Below are 20,771 nucleotides of genomic sequence, written 5' to 3'. Positions count from 1 at the left end.
TCGCTTGTGAATATTTCATCAGCCATGTTTCTTTGCTTATTTTGACAAAACTAAACAAAATTGGCTACTAAAAGCGAATTAATTTTTCACTTTATTACTTTCATTTATGATTGAACAATAATAGAAATCACGTATATATATAGCTAATGCCCATTCGAATACAAGGTAAACGAGTTTATTCCGCAATCTGCCAACTCTTGTACAAATAACAGGTACACGAATAAATGTTTGCTTTACTTGTACTTGTAATGGAGAAGGTTGACCGCTTACATACATGTTTAACCCTGTCACATATGAACAATATATGTACATTGTCAGAAAATATACAATTTAATTTGTACTCGCCACGGTACATTGTACATATGTGCCAGGCCAGGGTTAAACACATGTATGTCAGAGCGGTCAATCCTCTCCATACTTGGAATAGTTATCAAAGGTACCAGGATTATAATTAAGTACGCCAGACGCGCGTTTCGTCTATATAAGACTCATCAGTGGCGCTCATATCAAAATATTTATAAAGCCAAACAGGTACAAAGTTGAAGAGCATTGAGGATCCAAAATTCCAAAAAGTTGTGCCAAATACGGCTAAGCCTTCTATGCCTGGGATAAGAAAATCCTTAGTTTTTTGAAAAATTCAAAGTTATGTAAACAGGAAATTTACATTATTGATATTCATGTCAAAACCGAAGAAAGTGTTGACTACTGGACTGGTGATACCCTCGGGGACGATACGTTCACCAACAGTGGTATTACGGGGCGCCGAATGGGACTATTGTGGTTTTGTACTCGAAATTCAATTTTGTGCGGACAAAAGTGACTTTTGTCCAACAAAAATGAGTTCAGTTTAACAAAATTTGTAACATACTACAAATTTAAAAATTTGTCATACACAATTGTCTTTCAATGGACAAAAGTCACTTTCGTCATGACAAAATTAATTTTTGTTACACAGACTTGACTTTTGTTACCTAATTTGAAAATTGGGCGACAAAAGTCAATTTTGTATGCAAATTATTTTAGTTTGGATTTTGTGAACTAATTTGCATACAAAATCGACTTTTGTGAGACAAAATTGACTTTTGTGGTCAATTTTGTCGTCACAAAATTAACTTTTGTTGTCACAAAATTGACTTTCGTGAGACCGTGAAAATTGACACAATTGAATTTGATTTCAGTAAATTGAGACAAAATTCAATTTTGTCAATTTTGTAGTCGCAAAAATGAATCTTGTCGCACAAAATCGAATTTTGACATGATTTGTCTACAAAAATGAATTATGTCATCACAAAATTGAAGTTCTCACAAAACAAGTCTGTATCACATAGTTTTGTAAGACAAAAATGATTTTGTTATGACAGAATTGAATTTTGTACAAAACCACAAGAGTCCCATTCGGCGCCCCGTAGGTATCGCCCAGTGGTGTAAATAGTTATCAAAGGTACCAGGATTATAATTTAGAACGCCAGACGCGCAGTGAACAGTGATGTAAACTGAACAACTTTATATGAGACCAAACTGCAAAAAAAAAAAAACGAAAGGAAAGGACACGACTCGTCAAATCAGTAAAAACATAAAAACAATTCAAAACAAAACAAAACAAAAAACACCCCTTACAACTTTTTCATAGTAATCTACCACACAAGCCGTATACATAAGTATACTATACATATCACTAAAGTATTTGACACAATGTAAACAGATTGGAGTTGACGTATGATTGTGAATGAGACAACTTATGATCCACCAAAATTCAAGTTGAGTAAATGTACGCAATTATCTGAGACAACCGTACGGCCTTCAATAATGAGAAAAACCCACACAGAAAAGTCTGCAATAAAATACCACGACATAACAAAAATATGTATTAAACAATTCTTTAGAAAACTAACGGTCTAATAATGGTGCTCATGTTGACTTTTGTTTTCCCTAACTAGAGTTGAGTCCTCACATTCAAATATAGGATTATATGTTACTAGGTTTTTTTTATCATACAATAAAATTGACGTAAAATAGTAATAGTAAATAATAAGAAAATCTTAAATTATAAAGCATAACATGTTTTATATAGTAACCTATAACAGATGTTGACGTCATCAGAGTATCGACTATTTCTAATCTTTATTTATGTACTATACCTTCTTTTTCATTGAGATAGTGAAGTGTTGTACACGTCTTCTGTATAGAAGTGTACGACCACGAAACTGTTTTCTAAATGTAAACATGGGAGGTATTTAGATTGGCATGGGAACTATTAGGACTGCCAGTAAGTCAAATGGAATGGCAGCAGATTCCGCCGCCACCTCATTACCAGGAACATCCTCCGGGGTCTTATTAACAGGTAAGTCTAAAATAAAACATGAAGTCATTCTTATATACTGTGAATTCAATAATATTCATTGAATACTAATTTGCGTGGATTTCGTGGGTACAGGAGAACACCGAATTAAAGGTTCAACTTATTTCAAATTTTCTACAGGAATGTATGCAAAATTTGTCAAAATTACGAAATTAAACATCCACAAATATACGGTACTAGTTTTCCTCCAACTACGAAAATTATTACCCACGAAAATAAATGAATCCACATTCTTTAGAAATTGGGGTTTTCATCTGAAACAAGGCGTACCAAATTATACATATGTGGTAAACAATGACCAAAGGCGCACTATACATTATTGAAATCCTAGAAGACAAAATCTAATAATTAAAGTTTGATAAATGAATTGAAATTGAAATGTAATTAAGTCGAAAGCATTAAAATTAAAATTTTGAAACTATGAACATTGGTCAGCTACGGAAGACTTTCAGTATATCGGCATCAACTTGAGAAACATGCTAGATTCCAGCAATTTATATGAAGCCTATGAACTAATTCAAAGATTAAGTCTTCTAACCATCCTTTAATTTAACTCTAGACATTCAGATCGATTGATTGATTGTTGCTTAACACACATTAGCAAATATTTCATACATATTTTGAACAGCTAGCTGTCACATAAAAATCATTTTTAGTTCAGTGATTGACAGGGAAAATGACTCCTAAATTAGTAAAATAACAACTCATTTCAACTACAAATATTAAAAAACAAAAATGAAATTTCAACTGACAAATAATGTTAGTAAGATGAGCACCTGGAACTTTGTGTCATTTCATTAATTAAAATATCGCTGTGCTCATGTCATATATTGTTCTCATTTTTTTTCATAAACAAAATGTATCTGTTTGTGTTATTTGGAAATTGATAATTGTGATACTATGCTTAAGTACAAATATCAAAGCAGGCTTATTGATATCATTTTATTCTGGGATCACCTAAGTTGAAAAAAGGTATAAAAAAACATATTCCATCAATTAACAAAACATTGCATTGTACTTTTGTTGAGGAAGCATTAGATATGAGTTATATTACAACGGTATGGTCAGGAGAAGTACAACCAACAGGTTAACATCAGAGAGAATCAAGTTTGTCATTTATAATTCTAATAAATTGGCACAATTTTATAACAGCTTTAAATTTTAAAACATTACAGTTCGATAGGTTTTTCTTGTCAATAAGTATTGAAATATAAAAAGTACAATATTCATGAAATTAGCTGATCATTTCTTTTCATTAGAAATAAGATTTTTAAATGTATTATCATTACAGAATTGTTTTCATTGATTAGCTCATATGAGTGAATTTTTGTGACGATATCGTGATTATTTTTGTGATATTAAATGTTTAAATAGAATAAAAGTATCTAATCGTGAGGCATTGTGCGTCTACATCCTAGAGGCAAGAATATATATATAGACTGCATGTATGACCAAACGGAGAAAAGATTTTTCTAAATTGTTTTTAAAGTCAACGACACTTACCGTCGCGATATCTTGATTGTATTTGAAAAACATAAGAATTCTGAAGCTAACCAAAAGGAACTCACTTTGAATTATTCAAATATAAACAGTAACACCTATCATTTTCTATAGAATTGGATATTTTTTGGTTTTACACAGGGAAACTCTACTCTAAAATTTAATGCAAACGGGTTATCCCCCCCCCCTATTATTCATTTTCCTCTCTTGGATGACTATGGTCCGTTTGTACCATCTTACGGGGTCTGTTGGGACGTTTTGGATTCCAATGGATCTCATTTATACTGGTAAATTATAAAGTCAGGAATTTCATTTTTCCACCGTGCAGCGTGCAGTCTATGTTTTGTAAGATGTTTTTTTTACTGCTTTGTATCGATCTGATGAGTTAAGCCCTTTTCAACTGATTTTTATAGTTTGTTCTTATGGTGTACTCGTATACCATCGTTCCAGTTTATTGGTAGGGTTTGGCGCCAACGAACTTGTTTCACCCCGCCACACAATGTAATTGTGTGTTGCTGTATTTTACATATGTTTTAGTTCATTGTTTTGCACGAAGTTCAGGCTTTAAAGCTGACTACTAGTATGCGGTATGGCTTTGCTCATTGTTGAAGGCCTTACGGTGACCTATAGATGTTAATTTCTGTTTCATTTGGTCTCTTGTGAAGACTTGTCTCACTGGAAATCATACCACATCTTCAGTTTTGTAATTAATCCGTAAAATTGACTTGAACATGGAAAATTTCTGATTTCATTTGATGGATTTTTTTCCGGATTAAAGAAACACTTAACCCGGCGGATATTGAGTTATTTTTATATTTCGAATCAAAAGAATTGCAATATATATTACTATTTTATTTATGATAACGGTTATTGAGAAGAAAATTAGTTTTACTTGTAATAATTCTCCATATATATCTCATTCAATGGAAATTCAAGATAAAAGTTTCATTGATCTGAAGAAATTGACTACACCTGCTTGGTTCACCGTCATAAAATACAGATATTTCAATTTCAAATCTCGTATATTGTAAATTGTCTTCTATTCAGCATGCTTCAGGTGAAAACTACATGTTTAAAGTATCATTAGTGGACGCAATTTTATAATGTTCAAAAATAAAATTTCTATAGTGAGAAATATATTGTATTTCTTGAAGTTCTGTGGAGTATGAGAAGACGCTATTGGAAAATTATCATCATCCATATTTACCAAATGTAAGATGACTCTGATGTTGAAGTCCTGCTATAAACCTTCTTGGTGCTAAATCTATACTAGGAGTAAAAAGAACATTAGTAGAACAAAAATACTGCTTTATAAAGCATTTTAGAGTCGCCCTAACGCCACACTAAATAATAATCTTTTATTTAAGTGTTTACCATGTTTTTATGCCCCACCTCCAACTATAGAGGGGCATTATGTTTTCTGGTCTATGCGTTCATCTGTTCGTTCGTTCGTCAATCCGTCCGTCCGTCCGTCCGTTCGTTCGTTCATTCGTTCTTTCGTTCGTCTATCTGTCCCGCATCAGGATAAAGTTTTTAGTCAAGGTAGTTTTTGATGAAATTGAAGTTCGAACAACTTGAAAATGAGTACACATGTTCCTTGTGATATGATCTTTCTAATTTTAATGCCAAATAAGAGTTTTTATCCCAATTTCAGATTCCACTGAACATATATAATGATGATGCGAGTGGGGCATCCGTGTACTTGGGACACATTCTTGTTTGTAATTATTTATGCATGTTATAATAGATTGTAATGTTTAAGCAATTTTCTATTTCAACAGGAGAAATCCTTGGTATTGTGATTGGTAGTTTGAGTGGTGTCCTCGTTCTGGTTGCTGTTGTCGTTGTTGTTGTCATCTACAGAAAACACCAAAGAAGGAAAGCATGGAACTTTGAATATTACGATTTAGACGACGAATCGACCTCTAAATCAGCACCAATTTCTAGGTATAAGGTTAAACATTATTCTATTTGGTTTTGATATCAATTTAACCCCCCCCCCAAAAAAAACACAAAAAAACCAAAGATAAATCATAATTCCAACAAACAAATAAACGAATGATAAATAAAAAGAAATCTTATAAAAAAAAACCACAAATAATTAAATTTTAGAAATCTGAACATCTAAACTCCATGCAGTTTTATGACAAGTAGATGAGACTTTGACACTGCTGACTAGAAAATAGAGTTCTGCTTATTTCTACATTCCATCAAAATGTACTTAGAAGGAGCAAAGTCGAAACAGTTAAACTTCTCTATAATTTTCAATTCTAAATAACGAATACCTATAATTCAACTTTATACGGGAAACGATTTTAGTCTAAGAAAAACACGCGTAGGTTTATTGCATTTTTATCCCAATTTTATATAGCAATACAAAAAAAGTTGTTTAACTATTTTATGATCTGGATTTCAATAGGTCAGCCTCTCCAAAATTTCCAAAGAGAAAATCATGTCCTGATATACATGCGGATGCACGGAATGTTATGGTACGATCAGCTACATCTGCATGTGTACCCGACTTCATTCTGCCTCCTGAACGAATACAACCCTATTCAGACCATGCAAGTGGGCAGATTAACTTCCTGTCACCCGAAAACTGTGTTGGTATCAGACCAGATTTATATAGGTAAATATTTTGTGCAATCGCTTTATTTCCTTTTATATCCATGGCGTTTTCTGTATTAAGCGCGAGCGACATTTGTTCAATTAAAAGTATAGAAAAATAAAGTTTATAATTCTAAATATAATTTCAAGAATTCTAGTACCAGAGCAAAAAAAAAGGGTAAATAAATGAAATACACTGCTAAAGCCTGAATTTGAATTTCCAGGCCCTCAAGTGAATCAGACGACGACTCTGGAGTTTTCCCGCCAAGTGAACATGGTAGAATATGGTTTACCCTGGTGTACGATGGAGCTGTAGAACAACTGAATGTGAAACTAGTAAAAGTCAAAGAACTACCAGGTACTGTGAGAGTTTATTCGTTTCTCAATTCGTGGATTTTGAGTGTGTAAATAAAAACAGACAACAGATTCAAACACAAATATTTTCTCTATCCTTAGCTGTAAAGTCCTTATCAAAAAGAAATAAAAAATCAATTACTAAGGTATCTAAATAGTTTGTTTAAAACACTACCCTTTTCATACATTAACTTCTAGAGGAGGTCGAAAAGGAAAAAAGAAATATGAAGATATAGTATGCAATCCAATGAGACAACTCTCCATTCAAGTCACAATATGTAAAAAAAAACAACAACATTATAGATCAAAATACGGCCTTCAACACGGAGCAAAAGTTGTTTTTAAGGTTACAATATACATTTTGATTCAGTCAGAACGCATACTAGTGTGGGATAATTTTTTACTACACTGTTCGGTTAAGTTATCAATCGAACATGTATTTTCCAAAATTGTTCGGTCAATACAAATTCAGTAGTGATTTATCTTATTTTCCAAAATTGTTCGGTAAATACAACTATCGGTAATGAGTTTGATATCGTGTTTTCTTCTTCTTTAAGTTTCTAGCGATCCTTCAATTATTGTTGTTCGGTCAATACTGTTATCGGTAGCGATTGATCTTATTTTCAAAAATTGTTCGGTCAATTCAATTATCGGTAGTGATTTATCGTGTTTCCCCCCACTTTTTTAGGTCAATACAATTATCGGTATTGAGTTATTGTATTGTCCCCCGCTTTGTTAGGTCAATACAATTATCGGTAGTGAGTTATCGTATTTTCCCCACTTTGTTAGGTCAATACAATTATCGGTAGTGAGTTATCGTATTTCCCCCACTTTATTAGGTCAATACAATTATCGGTAGTGATTATCTCAAATTCTCGTATTTTCCAACATTGTTAAGAATGTTGTACAATGAGTTACATGCATATCTGTATTTTTAGATATTATTCATACTATAAATATTTCAACATTTTATCGTGTTAAACAGAAAATTGACTTAATTGTGTGTAATGTTTATACATGTAAATGAACCTTTTGAGTCTGAAATAAAGATTTGTAACGTAATTAAACCGTGAATCTCTTCTAAAAGGTCAAACCTCCAATTTAGTAAATGTTTTTTTTTCAAAAAGAATGGACATGCTAGTTTAAATCGGAGATCACTGACTGTCATTTTGTGCTTATACCAGGGGTTCGTATGGAAGCAAACAAAAGGCAAATATTTGTCTTGTTAGTTTGAGTATTCAAAACTGATTCTAAAGTTTCTAAAATGAGCGTGAGAGGTGCGATTAGCTGGTGTTTATGGGAGGGTTGTCCAAACTCAAAGGTCTCATTATTTTTAGGTTTTGAATGAAATTTAAGCTTATTAGTTCATTCACTTTACAACATACAAGAGAAAATGGATCAATGAAGATTAGTAATAAATTGTCATATATTAACACACCAGATGTTATCGACCAAAGTCAACCAATTTCCATACAGTTGTAAAAATTCAAAAGTCGGTTTCACTTTAAACGCAAGGCCGTCTTGAGTAAATTTCAAGCTGTCGGTGTCCTGAAGGCCATTACAGATTAAAGTCTGTACGCTATTGATTTGACAATATTTTAGTTTTATAATGCTTCTGATCATAAAAAGATGAGGGGGCATCAACATATTCTGAAGCATGTGAATGTAGAAATATCTATGTTGTATAAAACTAGACAAACATACGAGGGGAACATCTCAATTTCAAGGTATCGACGCTAACTTCATGCAAAATTTGAAATAATTTGTTTATTCTTCGGTAGAATAAGATTATTTTTATTTTAACATACAATAATAAGCGAGAAAACCATTTATTTGTAGGAACGATATTAAAAAAAAATAATTTCAAAACAAAACATATGCCGATATACCCGTTGGTTATTCAGTATGATATAATATAAAAATATGTCTTTCATGTTGTTTATATTACCATGCCAAGATTAAATATAACCATCGACTTCTTCTCGGAAGCTTTGTATGTAGTTTATCCACCACAGCAACCTTTTCGACTCTGGTGATATTTATCGGAGTCTGGGCTATTATACTAACATTAGTATAATAGTCCTAGTCTGAGTGTATAATTGTTCAATTGCAACGGCCTCCACCAATTGAAGTGTATTTATAATATTACAGGTCGTAGAAATGGCCAACTGAGAGACCCATTTGTGAGAATATTTTTACTACCAGATGAAAGGAATTCAAAAACATCAAAAGTAAAGAAGAAAACCTTAACACCTATCTACAACGAAACATTCATTTTCCAGGTATAACAAGATCTGAAGTAAAATTTGACGGCAAACTTGTCAACAAGACATATGCAATGTCAATTGACGAGTCAGTCTTTCCTACTAGATATCCTTTTCGGTTTGTGATCAATATGTTTAACTCAAGTGTTAAAAACGTTGAGAAAACTTGTATACTAATAGCAGTAAACACTTAACGTTTGGTCTTATGAATTCAAGGTTCAGTCATTGACAATTTTCGGGTTACACATATGGTTGCATTGAATTGATATTGTGTTTGCATTTTTCTTCAACTTATAATTTTTAGTGTATTCCCTTGTTGCCTCTTCCTTGTGAATAATAAAGATATCATTTGTTCTCATATCAGAATTTCCGCCATATTATGGAATGGAGTTATCTCCCATGTCACAATTTTCTGTAGTCTTAAATGGAGTTATCTCCCATGTTACAATTTTCTATCGTCTTAAATGGAGTTATCTTCCATGTCACAATTTTCTATCGTCTTAAATGGAGTTATCTCCCATGTCACAATTTTCTATCGTCTTAAATAGAGTTATCTCCCATGTCACAATTTTCTATCGTCTGAAATAGAGTTATCTCCCATATCACAATTTTCTGTAATCCGAAATATCTAAATCCCATATTTCACATAATTTTACAGCCTTAAATTGTTAAAATATTCCATAGTATCAAATGGTGTTTTCTGCAGTTTTCACAGTCTTTTTTTTGGTTTGTAAAATAAAATTAACTAAATGTCACATTGTTTGTCCAAAACCGCCACCATTTATCCTACTGTATAAACATGAAATTTCAAAAATTAAGTTTGAGTAATTGTTTTCAACGCTCTGATCTTTTCCATAGTGTTTAAAAGAGTCATCTCCGATGTCTCAATTCTCATATAGTCAAATAGATTTAAATTTCATGCCTGTAAATAACTAACTTTATTTTTTTTGAGAAGCAAAGAACTGTGTTATTTGTTAATTTTCTTGTTTTCACGGTGCATTTCTTTATTTAATGATAACTTTGTTGGTCTTCAATGGTTTTTCTTTTATCATATAAACACGCATGATAATCGTGTGCAAGAGATCTAACTTATTTGAAATGTGTTTCGTTAGGTTTATGTTTATGAAAATAATTTAATCTTCGAACAAAACAAACCTGCGGGCGTATGACATTTGCGCCGATTTTTAAAATTTTCATTCTTTCATTTGCGCCGATTTTATATTTGCTTCTAATTAAATTAACAGGTAAGTTATTACTTGTTCATGTACTATACCATTAGTAAAATCTGGCCAAGTTATAAATGTAGTTCACTTATGTTTAAGTTAATTTGGATTCATATGATATAGTTCTTGAACTCAGTCGTTGTAACACAATGGCCATATGGACATGGACTGAAATGAGCCGATGAGTCAATTCCTAATTCCTTAATCATCGACGTTCATACATATCGGAAGGTTGATGTCCTGAAATATAACAACTTATCTTACTGATGTACCATAAAATCGTGTAAAGCCAGACTCACCATGGATTCTGATGGTCTGGCTATTGTCAAAACACAGACTTGAAGAGCATAACCATGCGGCAGATCGATGACAGAAAGACAAAGGCTAAATAACTATGGGTGCGGCCAATGATAGGGTCTGGAGATGTATCTGGTATGCCTTCTTCCACCACCTCTCTCTTATGTACAACTAGCTCACGGAAGAGGTCAAAATGATAAATGAAAAATAACATGACTTGGATAGAAAGTTGTCTCATTGGCACTCATACATCTTTTTATATCTATTCACTTGTAATTTCGCTGTAAAAAAATCGGCGCAAATGAAGAAAAAAATCGGCGCAAATGAAAGAAAAAATCGGCGCAAATGAAATGCAGATCGGCGCAAATGCAAAACGCCGAAACCTGTAGGATGTTGCTGGACTTATTGTTTATTTTACATTTTAGCTGTCGGCAGTTGATATAGACAAATGTACATTGAGATTTTCTGTGTATGATGTGGACAGACGTCGCTTGAGGCACGTCCTTGGTCATGCCTTTATTCCTTTATGCGAGATTGACAAGACAAAAGTTGTCACAATGTGGCGAGACTTGGAACCCAACTCTCACGTGAGTGATTATTTTAATTGCTCAGATCGTAAAACACAACTTTTCACCATTACATTCATAATTACTCTAAATATCAGGACACCAATGTTAAATCTGCAAACTTTTGTTCTTCTTTCGTCGGGATTCGAACTCATGCTATTTGGATATACTAGTATCATCATTCTAGGTGGCCAAGTGGTGTAAAGCGCTGAACATAGTGTAGACTGTGTTGTCACGATACTCTAATAGCACAAATGCCAATCCCTACAGGGAAAACAAATATTTCTTTATACAAATTTGCAGATTTAACATTGTTATGGTGATATTTAGAATTATAATAAAATCTCGATTCACTCATTAAATTCAACGCTCTACTCTGTCAACTGATTGCGAATGGGACACCAGATATACAGTTTTTCATAGCTTCACTTAATTAAATTGGAAGCATAACGTAAAGTTAATATTTCAGGAGCTGCTTAAGATACTTAACAATAGGAATAACGCACCCCATTTTAACATATATAGTAGTTTCACGAAGTCTTGCTTTGCTACAAATGTGTAGAAATATATTATGTTTCAAGCTCAATCTTGACATTAATGCAGAACATTTAAAGAAGATTTACTTATACTATTAGTTGGAACATAGAGATTTTGATCTCAAAAGTCTTAGAGTAAGTCAATTTCAATCAAAAATTTCAAATATGTCATTGGTTAATACTGCAATAAACAAACTTTAGTTTTCAGATATATGGCAACATTTGTTTTGTTTTTTTGTTGTTGTTAAATTGTGTCTTTGTAGATGTAAAAAAAAACAACTGAAATCCAACTGTGTCAAACTTTGATTCATTGCAATCATAATTTTTTTTTTAAAGTTATATGCAATAGACATTTGTTCTACGAAGAAAACATTAGAGGTGGGGGCGTTTCTTTGGTTGTTGGGTATACCAAGGATTTGTATAGTAGATCTAACTATACAAATCCTTGAGTATACGAGTATAATAGTTTTACACACGATATGTAAGTTGTTTATAGTTTGGTGACTGGGACAAAGGGTGCAGAATTCGGACTGCATCTACGAAAGGAGAACATTTTGAATAGGATTAGAAATTTGACGAGACAACAGGTCATCTACGTATCTCTCAGACAGTTTTGTAACGGTTCTTTTCATTATTATGCAGATCGTGGTACTCTCCTATATAGTGATTCGGATTTTTATAAAATATACATTTCTGACCAGACAAGACTGTGTTGATAACAACAAAGCCAAACATCGCCTCCAAGATCATACAATTTGCATATACTGCTCTGCTTCTGATGAGTTGTGCTTGGGACTATTATTACATATTTTTTATATTGAATAGTCTCCGGTTTTGCCATGTAAGCGATTGCAGATGTATGGACAGTCACTCCAAATTTTATGATAGATTTAATATTTCTTCAATGTCTTATAATAAGTGGAGCATTTTGCACGACATCACGTGCAACCAAGTGTTACTTTATATTTCCTACTTTTTAAAACTTATTTAAATCTCTGGTTTCCGACTTAAATGTTTAGTTATACTGTTATGTATTTGTAGAACAAGATCATTGCACTAACACAAATATTAATAATATAAAATGTGATTTTGAAAAACCAAAGAAATCAGTACAACAGCTTTAATCTTACTTGCAAAGCTTTCTACTACGGAAACGGATAAAACTGTATATACCTAAACAAAATCTTTGGTCAACCTTACATTGTAATTTGTGACTATATATGTTATTCCTTAGAAGATAAACATAAAACTATGTTACCTTCCAAGCAATGATAAAAATTCATGGCTCTGCATGATTTCAGATATGTAATGCCCTAGGAGATATACATATAGGACTCTGTTACCTCCCAAGCAACGACAAGATCAAAGTTATCATTCTGAATGCACGACATCTGCGTCATTTGGATTATGACATGATAAACGGTAGGTAAAAAGTAGAATTATGTTCTATGGACTTCAAAAGTCATTAAAACAAAAGTGATGCCCTGGAGATACAGTCACTTACCTTGTGGATCAGTTCATCCCACTACCAGTGTTGTGTTATTTATGCAGCTTAATCTCGACTTTAGTCCATAGTTGTGTATGTAATATTTCTCGGAGTATCTTTTGACAATCAGTTGAGGTCCATGGCTTTGTGTTTTGTATAAGACTGTGGTTAGTATGGCTTTGACTTATGTAGAAGACTTAGTCGTTAGTACATGACTTTGTGGTTTGTATGGCTTTGTGTTTTGTATAAGACTGTGGTTAGTATGGCTTTGTGTTTTGTAGAGGACTTTGCAGTTGTAGACAACTTCGTGGTTTATATACGACTTCATAAATTTGTGGAGGACTTAGTAGCTATGTCTGTGTTTTGTAGAAGATTTTGTGGTTTGTAGATGGATACGTATTGTGTACAAGACTCTGTGGATTACTTTTTGTTTTGTAGAAGATTTTTGTGGTTTGTAGATGGATACGTGTTGTGTACAACTCTGTGGATTACTTTTTGTTTTGTAGAAGATTTTTGTGGTTTGTAGATGGATACGTATTGTGTACAAGACTCTGTGGATTACTTTTTGTTTTGTAGAAGATTTTTGTGGTTTGTAGATGGATACGTGTTGTGTACAAGACTCTGTGGATTACTTTTTGTTTTGTAGAAGATTTTTGTGGTTTGTAGATGGATACGTATTGTGTACAAGACTCTGTGGATTACTTTTTGTTTTGTAGAAGATTTTTGTGGTTTGTAGATGGATACGTGTTGTGTACAAGACTCTGTGGATTACTTTTTGTTTTGTAGAAGATTTTTGTGGTTTGTAGATGGATACGTATTGTGTACAAGACTCTGTGGATTACTTTTTGTTTTGTAGAAGATTTTGTGGTTTGTAGATGGATACGTATTGTGTACAAGACTCTGTGGATTACTTTTTGTTTTGTAGAAGATTTTGTGGTTTGTAGATGGATACGTATTGTGTACAAGACTCTGTGGATTACTTTTTGTTTTGTAGAAGATTTTGTGGTTTGTAGATGGATACGTATTGTGTACAAGACTCTGTGGATTACTTTTTGTTTTGTAGAAGATTTTTGTGGTTTGTAGATGGATACGTATTGTGTACAAGACTCTGTGGATTACTTTTTGTTTTGTAGAAGATTTTGTGGTTTGTAGATGGATACGTATTGTGTACAAGACTCTGTGGATTACTTTTTGTTTTGTAGAAGATTTTGTGGTTTGTAGATGGATACGTATTGTGTACAAGACTCTGTGGATTACTTTTTGTTTTGTAGAAGATTTTGTGGTTTGTAGATGGATACGTATTGTGTACAACTCTGTGGATTACTTTTTGTTTTGTAGAAGATTTTGTGGTTTGTAGATGGATACGTATTGTGTACAAGACTCTGTGGATTACTTTTTGTTTTGTAGATGATTATGTGATTGCACATGCATGGCTTTGTTACACAATGTAAATGACTTTGTGGTTTGTAGATGACATTGTGTTCTGTAGATGACATTGTGTTTTGGAGATGACATTGTGTTTTGGAGATGACTGTCTTTTAGAGATGACTTTTTGGTTTGAAGGTGATTTTGCGACTTTGTGGTACAAATTTTTTTCATGACCTACATATTTGATGACTGAATTTTGTAATTGAGTAGGGAAAGAATTTATTGAAATCTTGCAGATAAAATCACTACAATGTGTTTCAAGTAAAACTAAAACAATAAATATAACTAAATAAAAATCTAAAATAAATTTTGTTCAGGATGCTTAAACAAATAATCATTGAGTCTGAGATTTTTAAAATGACATTTTAACCTCCTGTTTATTGGAAGATACCATCCTGATCAGAAATGTGTGATAGACCATGTTCAGTGAGATTATCTTTTTTTTGTGCAAATTACCAGTATTTGGTTCTTATGTACTTTTATCAAATAGCTGCAGAATATTTAATCTGATAGAGCAACCATTTCATTTTTGCTTTGAAAACAGCAAACCAAGATTCAGTAATATAATTTTGTAATATAGAATCAACAAAGATGCTAAATTATCATGTTAAAGGTGGTTTACCATTTTATAGTAAACAAACATAAAAAAACTTTTTTAATTTTATAATCTAACTGGACATAATATAGACAAATTAGGTCCATATGTTTTGAATTCTAGAAATTAATCAATCACCTTTCTCCATAAAGTATTAAATCATCAGACTTTTGATGAAAACCAACTGGTTTGAAAACCTTTATATAACCACATGAACAAAATCTTATACTAAAGTTTTTTTTATCAGCCTTTACTTTCATAACAAGTTTTCCTCCATGTTTTTTATATTTTCAGGTATTTATGTCAAAGTTCAGATGAACCATGCTCGTCGACCTTACAAATCAAAGAAAACAATGGTCAGACCTACTGCTGAGGACCCAACGTTCAATGAAGCCTTCTCCTTCTGTACAGCTGGACAGCCTATTGAAACTTGTAATTTTGTTGTGTCCATCATGGTCTGTCCCAAAAAATATTTAGGACAAAATGAAATCTACGGAAAAGCTATCGTTGGATCGTTCATGTATGCCCGAGGAGAGGATCTAGTTCATTGGCAGGAAATGATTTCTCAACCACGATCTACTGTTAACAAATGGCATTCACTGACTTATGATATCTAGGCCTCACAACCATGTTTTACTGTTTGCAAATGGCATTCAATAACCAATGAAATCTAGACATTATATCATGATTGACATGCTATATGCCCATAATGGTCACAAGTTTTCACTGTATCATTGTAGAATCTCAGATTAGTATGTTTACAATCATTTAAGCTGTAATTTTTGTTCTAATTTAACTTGTGCACTGTATTTTGACACTAGGTCACTAAGCAAATTTTCTGTTAAAAATATTTGATTAAGAAAACAATGTTGGGGCATGGCTAAATAAAATTTTATTAACTCTCTTTCATATTAAAGAAATTTGTCAGTTTATCATTTCAAAATATGGAAGGAAAACTTATTTCATCACCCATTTGACTCAAATTCACATATTTGATTTATAACATGCTGAAAACATATCCAAATTATAATAAGTCTTGAATAGACAGTTTACAATGCATATACTAGATAATCTGTATCAGAATCTTATGTATATTTTCCTCTAGACTATCTAATTAACTATAGAGATGACCTCCCAAAACTACCAAGGATCACATAACAAAATTTAAACAAAAACATAAAAATAAATAGATAGAAACCTGGTGGAAATGGAACTTTCTATGTCTGTTTGATTTCATGTTATAGGTTAAAAAATAAGTTAGTTATTGTTTATACCTGTATAAGAATGTCTTTTTGGATTGTATCAGTCAATCAAATGATTTACCTTTGTCACTTTCAATGTTGACATTCTTTTCTTTTAATAGCAGGACACACATAAATCATGTGTAACTCTTGTTTAGCTAAGGGGTTAAATTGAAGTTCTCATGAATAAAGATTCAATAAGGTCAAATTTTCATTGATGTTTCTTAGCTTATTTTTACAAAATGTTGTCATACTGGCTGCTGAAAGCAAACTATTATTTCACTATATCACTTTCATAAATGATTGAAAAAAAAATTAATTATAATATTTTTTTTTTTTATATAACTGATCTTTGCTTATTCATGCTTTTAGCAACATGTAGCTTTGAATCAAAATTTGAATAATTATGTGAGTTTTATTTAGTTTTAAAGGGACATAACTGTAGCTGTGATAAAAATAGAATCAAAATGTCTTCATTACTTACAATAGTTATGGGAAATAAAAATGAGGATGAAAACAAATTCTTTGTTAATTTTTTTATACATCATACTTGGACTTCAATTAAAAATAAACATTTAAGCATAAATCCTTTTTTTAGAAATACTTGTAGCTTTCTGTGCATTTGAAAATAGTTTATACAATTTGAAGTTTTATCATAACCATCTTCACAAAGCGTAGGAATGTTCACCTAAAATATTTATATAATGAATAGAAAAGGAATTTTTCTTCTGAAAATGGCAATTATGTTTTTGATGCATAAATACAATTGTTATGTGAAACTTTTCACCGAAATGAACAAATTTGTATGATTTTATCTTATTTTTATACCAAATTATAGAAAATGGTATAGTTAATTGACAAAATTTAAAATAATTTGCTTTCTACGAGGAAACAACTCCAATAGATTAATAAAGATTGACTTTTATCATAGAATTATCAGTTTTATCTATTTCTTTATATGAGCAATGAAAATTGACCAATTTTTTCCTTCTCTATTCATACATGTGATGGACTGTGAAACTCAGATCAGGAGATTTGGAAATTTTGGTCAGGAGATTAGGACTCAGATCAGGAGGTTTTTTATCGACATAAATTTTGTCGTTAACGTAACCGTATGATGTAGAAATTGTGTTTTTTTCTGCAAATTTTCATCAAATTGTTATATTTTTAAAGTACCCTTATTGCCTTTCTATTTGAATGAAATGAAATATTAAGAAGAATCTGTTTCTTTTGTTTTGTTTTTGATAAATGATTGTTCACTGCTTGCAAATAAATCATTATATTTTTTTTTATCTTATCTGTATAGATTTGTATTCATGTTTCCATCTCCTTGTCATTGGTAACTGTATAGACAAATAAGAAAGAAATATGCTCTACATGCATATTTGCAACATCATAAAGTAATTAAAAAAATAACAAACACTAACAATAGTACTGCATGGCTGTTCATCATTATGAAAGTTATATTTCTCATGTTTGTAGAAAACTTAAAAGACTTTAACAGTGTAAATTGTTTTGCTCTATATAGCTATAAAAACAATAAAATTTTATATACTAACATGTACAATTTTAATCCCATGGTTTTATTAGGAATTTACTAAATAACATCCATATTTAGTGTTATATAGACATTCATTATTCATTCAAAATGCAGACATATTTAATATATAAACTTCAATTTAATCCTTGAAAGGAAGTCTAGATTGCTAAAATAATTTTTGGAAAGTTTGCTATAGCTTGCTATAGCAATAAACTTTCTTAAGGCATCGACCTAACCGGAAAAGAGACAGACTAACTTACTTTAGGAAGTGTGTCCTACTTCTAGATAATGTAGTGCTGGTGTTTGAAAACTAATAATAGAAAGATGCTTTGGAAATTTTGAGCTCTTCTATTTTAATAGAATACAGCTTGAATAAAAATGTACTGAAATTTCATCGATAAATCAAACAATTCAACTTCATTTGAAAGACGAACAAACTTCTTCGCGGATCTGCGCTAAGCGGAAAGTAAAATCAATACACACACCAGACAGCAGTTTCTACGTGGTATGATTTTATCGGTATTCTTCAGACATGCGTCAGATCCATATATGTGTGCCACCAAACGAGAGTACTACAATCCCGGTTTCAAACGTTTCCTACCTTCCTCCGGTTGAAGTGAAAATTAATAGTGTGTTTAAAATATTTCATGAATGAACATTTTTTGTCTTTACTACGATTTTTACAAATTTCTATTCAATAGGTAAAAGCCCGAGAGTATCGGAAGTATCATGGTATCTCATCTAATCTCGGCCCACAACAAACTCGGACTATAATAAACTCGGCCTTTTATATATTCGGCATTAAAAATCGGACTATAACAAAAATCGTAATTATACTAATTGCTATTAAGACTCCTAAACAAAGTTTTTGCTCAGTTCTTATTATTTTTCTTCTTGGGGTCTATTTAGTTGTATATTTTGAGGGGCCAACAGAAGGGAGGAATTTCCGATAGAACCCTAAGGGATTTTTTTTTAAATTTTCAATAACAATAATAAATTATAAACTTGAAGAAAACAGTAAGTGACATACACACATGGTTTTCAGTAATGATCACAGGACCATAAAACAAATCAAATTAATTAAATTTAGGTTGAGTCCATGGTGTCACCCCACCCAACCCCTCATGTTTGAATACTTAAAAACAGTCAGATCCCCACTCCCAAACATTATATATTCTTATACGTTACAATAAAACAAATCAAATGAAATAAAAGGCGAGTCCCCTTGGGTCACTCTCACCCCCCTGTTTTTTTTTGAGAACTTATTAACAGTTGAGATCTCCACCCTTATATTATTGTATGGGACAATGAAATAAATCAAATGAAATATAGAGGAACTCCAGAGGGGTCAGTCATCCCACCCCTTTCTTTTCAAAAACTTGTAAACGGTTGAGATCCCCACCCATAAACCATATATATTTTTGTATGTGGCAACAAAACAAATCAAATGAAATAAAGTAGGTGTCCCTTTGGGTCAGCCCCAACCCCTCATGTCTGGGAACTTAGAAACTGTCGAGATCCCCACCCCTAAACCTTATATATTTTTGTATGTGGCAACAAAACAAATCAAATGAAATAAAGTGGGTGTCCCTCTGGGTCAGCCCCATCCCCTCATGTCTGAGAACATGTAAACGGTCGAGATCCCCACCCCTAAACCATATATATTTTTGTATAGGGCATCAAAACAAATTCAATGAAATAAAGTGGGAGTCCCTTTGGGTCAGCCCCACCCCCTGTTGTTTGACAACTTGGAAATGGTCAAGATCCTCACCCCTTAACCATATATATTCTTGTACTGGACAATAAAACAAATCAAATTCAAAAGAAGGCGAGTCCCTAGGGGTCACTCCCACTTGTTATTTGAGAACTTGTAAACGGTTGAGATCCCCGACCACAAACCATATATATTTTTGTATGAGAAAATAAAATAAATCAAAATGAAATATAGAAGTCCACAGGGGTGACCCCACCAACTTCTTTTTGAAAACTTATACGGTCGAGATGATCACCCCTAAACCATATATATTCTTTTATGGGGCAACAAAACAAAACAAATGAAATATAGGGGGGGTACCTCTGAGTCATCCCCAACCCCTCATGTTTGAGAACTTGTAAAACGGTTGAGATCCCCAACCCTTAATCATAAATATTCATGTATTGGACAACAAAACTAATAAAGTGAAATAAAAGGAAGTTCCTCGGTGTAACCCACCCCATCCTGTTTTGAGAACTTGTAAACAGTCAAGATCCACCCCCTTTTCGAAAACTTGAAATCTGTTGAAATCCCCACACTGAAACAACATATATTCTTGTACGGAATAATAAAACAAATCAGATGAAATAAAAGGCTAGTCCCCTAGGGCCACTCTTACCCTACCTCCTGCCTGTTTGAGAACTTGTAAACTGTCTAGATCCCCACCCCTAAATCATGAATATCACTTTACTAGACCAGACCAATTTGTATTGGACTTTGCTTAATGTCAGGCAACCGTGGGAATGACTAATTTTGAGAGCTTTGTTTGGGAGACTTCGTAGCAGCATCCTGTTACAATTATTTCTTGATCAAGTTTTTTCTTTTTTAAGTAGGAAAAAAAGTTAACCATGCAATCTACACACAATCTATTTGAAATATTACAATCTACCGTTGCAAACTTTCCACAGGTGCTATCCAGCACTTTGATTAAATTTATATTTTTTATTTGTCCTAAAACATTTAAATTCATTTAATTACCACCCTTTTATGCTTATTTGATTAAAATATATATCATTTATAGT

At 32.3% G+C, this 20,771-nt stretch overlaps 1 protein-coding gene across 1 annotated transcript; it reads left to right on the top strand.

The window, feature by feature from the left end:
• Positions 1-2,129: 2,129 nt before the first annotated feature.
• On the top strand, positions 2,130-15,978 carry LOC134725619 (synaptotagmin-2-like). Its single transcript, XM_063589573.1, has 8 exons — positions 2,130-2,341; positions 5,641-5,806; positions 6,279-6,488; positions 6,691-6,824; positions 8,972-9,102; positions 11,030-11,191; positions 13,008-13,128; positions 15,510-15,978. The coding sequence occupies exons 1-8, from the start codon at positions 2,245-2,247 to the stop codon at positions 15,830-15,832; spliced, it is 1,344 nt and encodes a 447-aa protein (XP_063445643.1). The 5' UTR covers positions 2,130-2,244; the 3' UTR covers positions 15,833-15,978.
• The last annotated feature ends 4,793 nt before the right edge of the window (positions 15,979-20,771 follow it).

The sequence above is a fragment of the Mytilus trossulus genome, chromosome 7 (assembly GCF_036588685.1).
Source record: "Mytilus trossulus isolate FHL-02 chromosome 7, PNRI_Mtr1.1.1.hap1, whole genome shotgun sequence".
Lineage (NCBI taxonomy): Eukaryota > Metazoa > Mollusca > Bivalvia > Mytilida > Mytilidae > Mytilus > Mytilus trossulus.
This window is presented reverse-complemented; position numbering and strand designations above follow the sequence as displayed.

Coding starts and splice junctions, on each gene's coding strand:
- LOC134725619 (XM_063589573.1), top strand. CDS start 2,245: ATGGGAACTATTAGGACTGCCAGTAAGTCAAATGGAATGGCAGCAGAT. Junction 9,103..11,029: donor ACGAAACATTCATTTTCCAG/GTATAACAAGAT, acceptor TTTACATTTTAG/CTGTCGGCAGTTGATATAGA. Junction 13,129..15,509: donor GGATTATGACATGATAAACG/GTAGGTAAAAAG, acceptor TTATATTTTCAG/GTATTTATGTCAAAGTTCAG.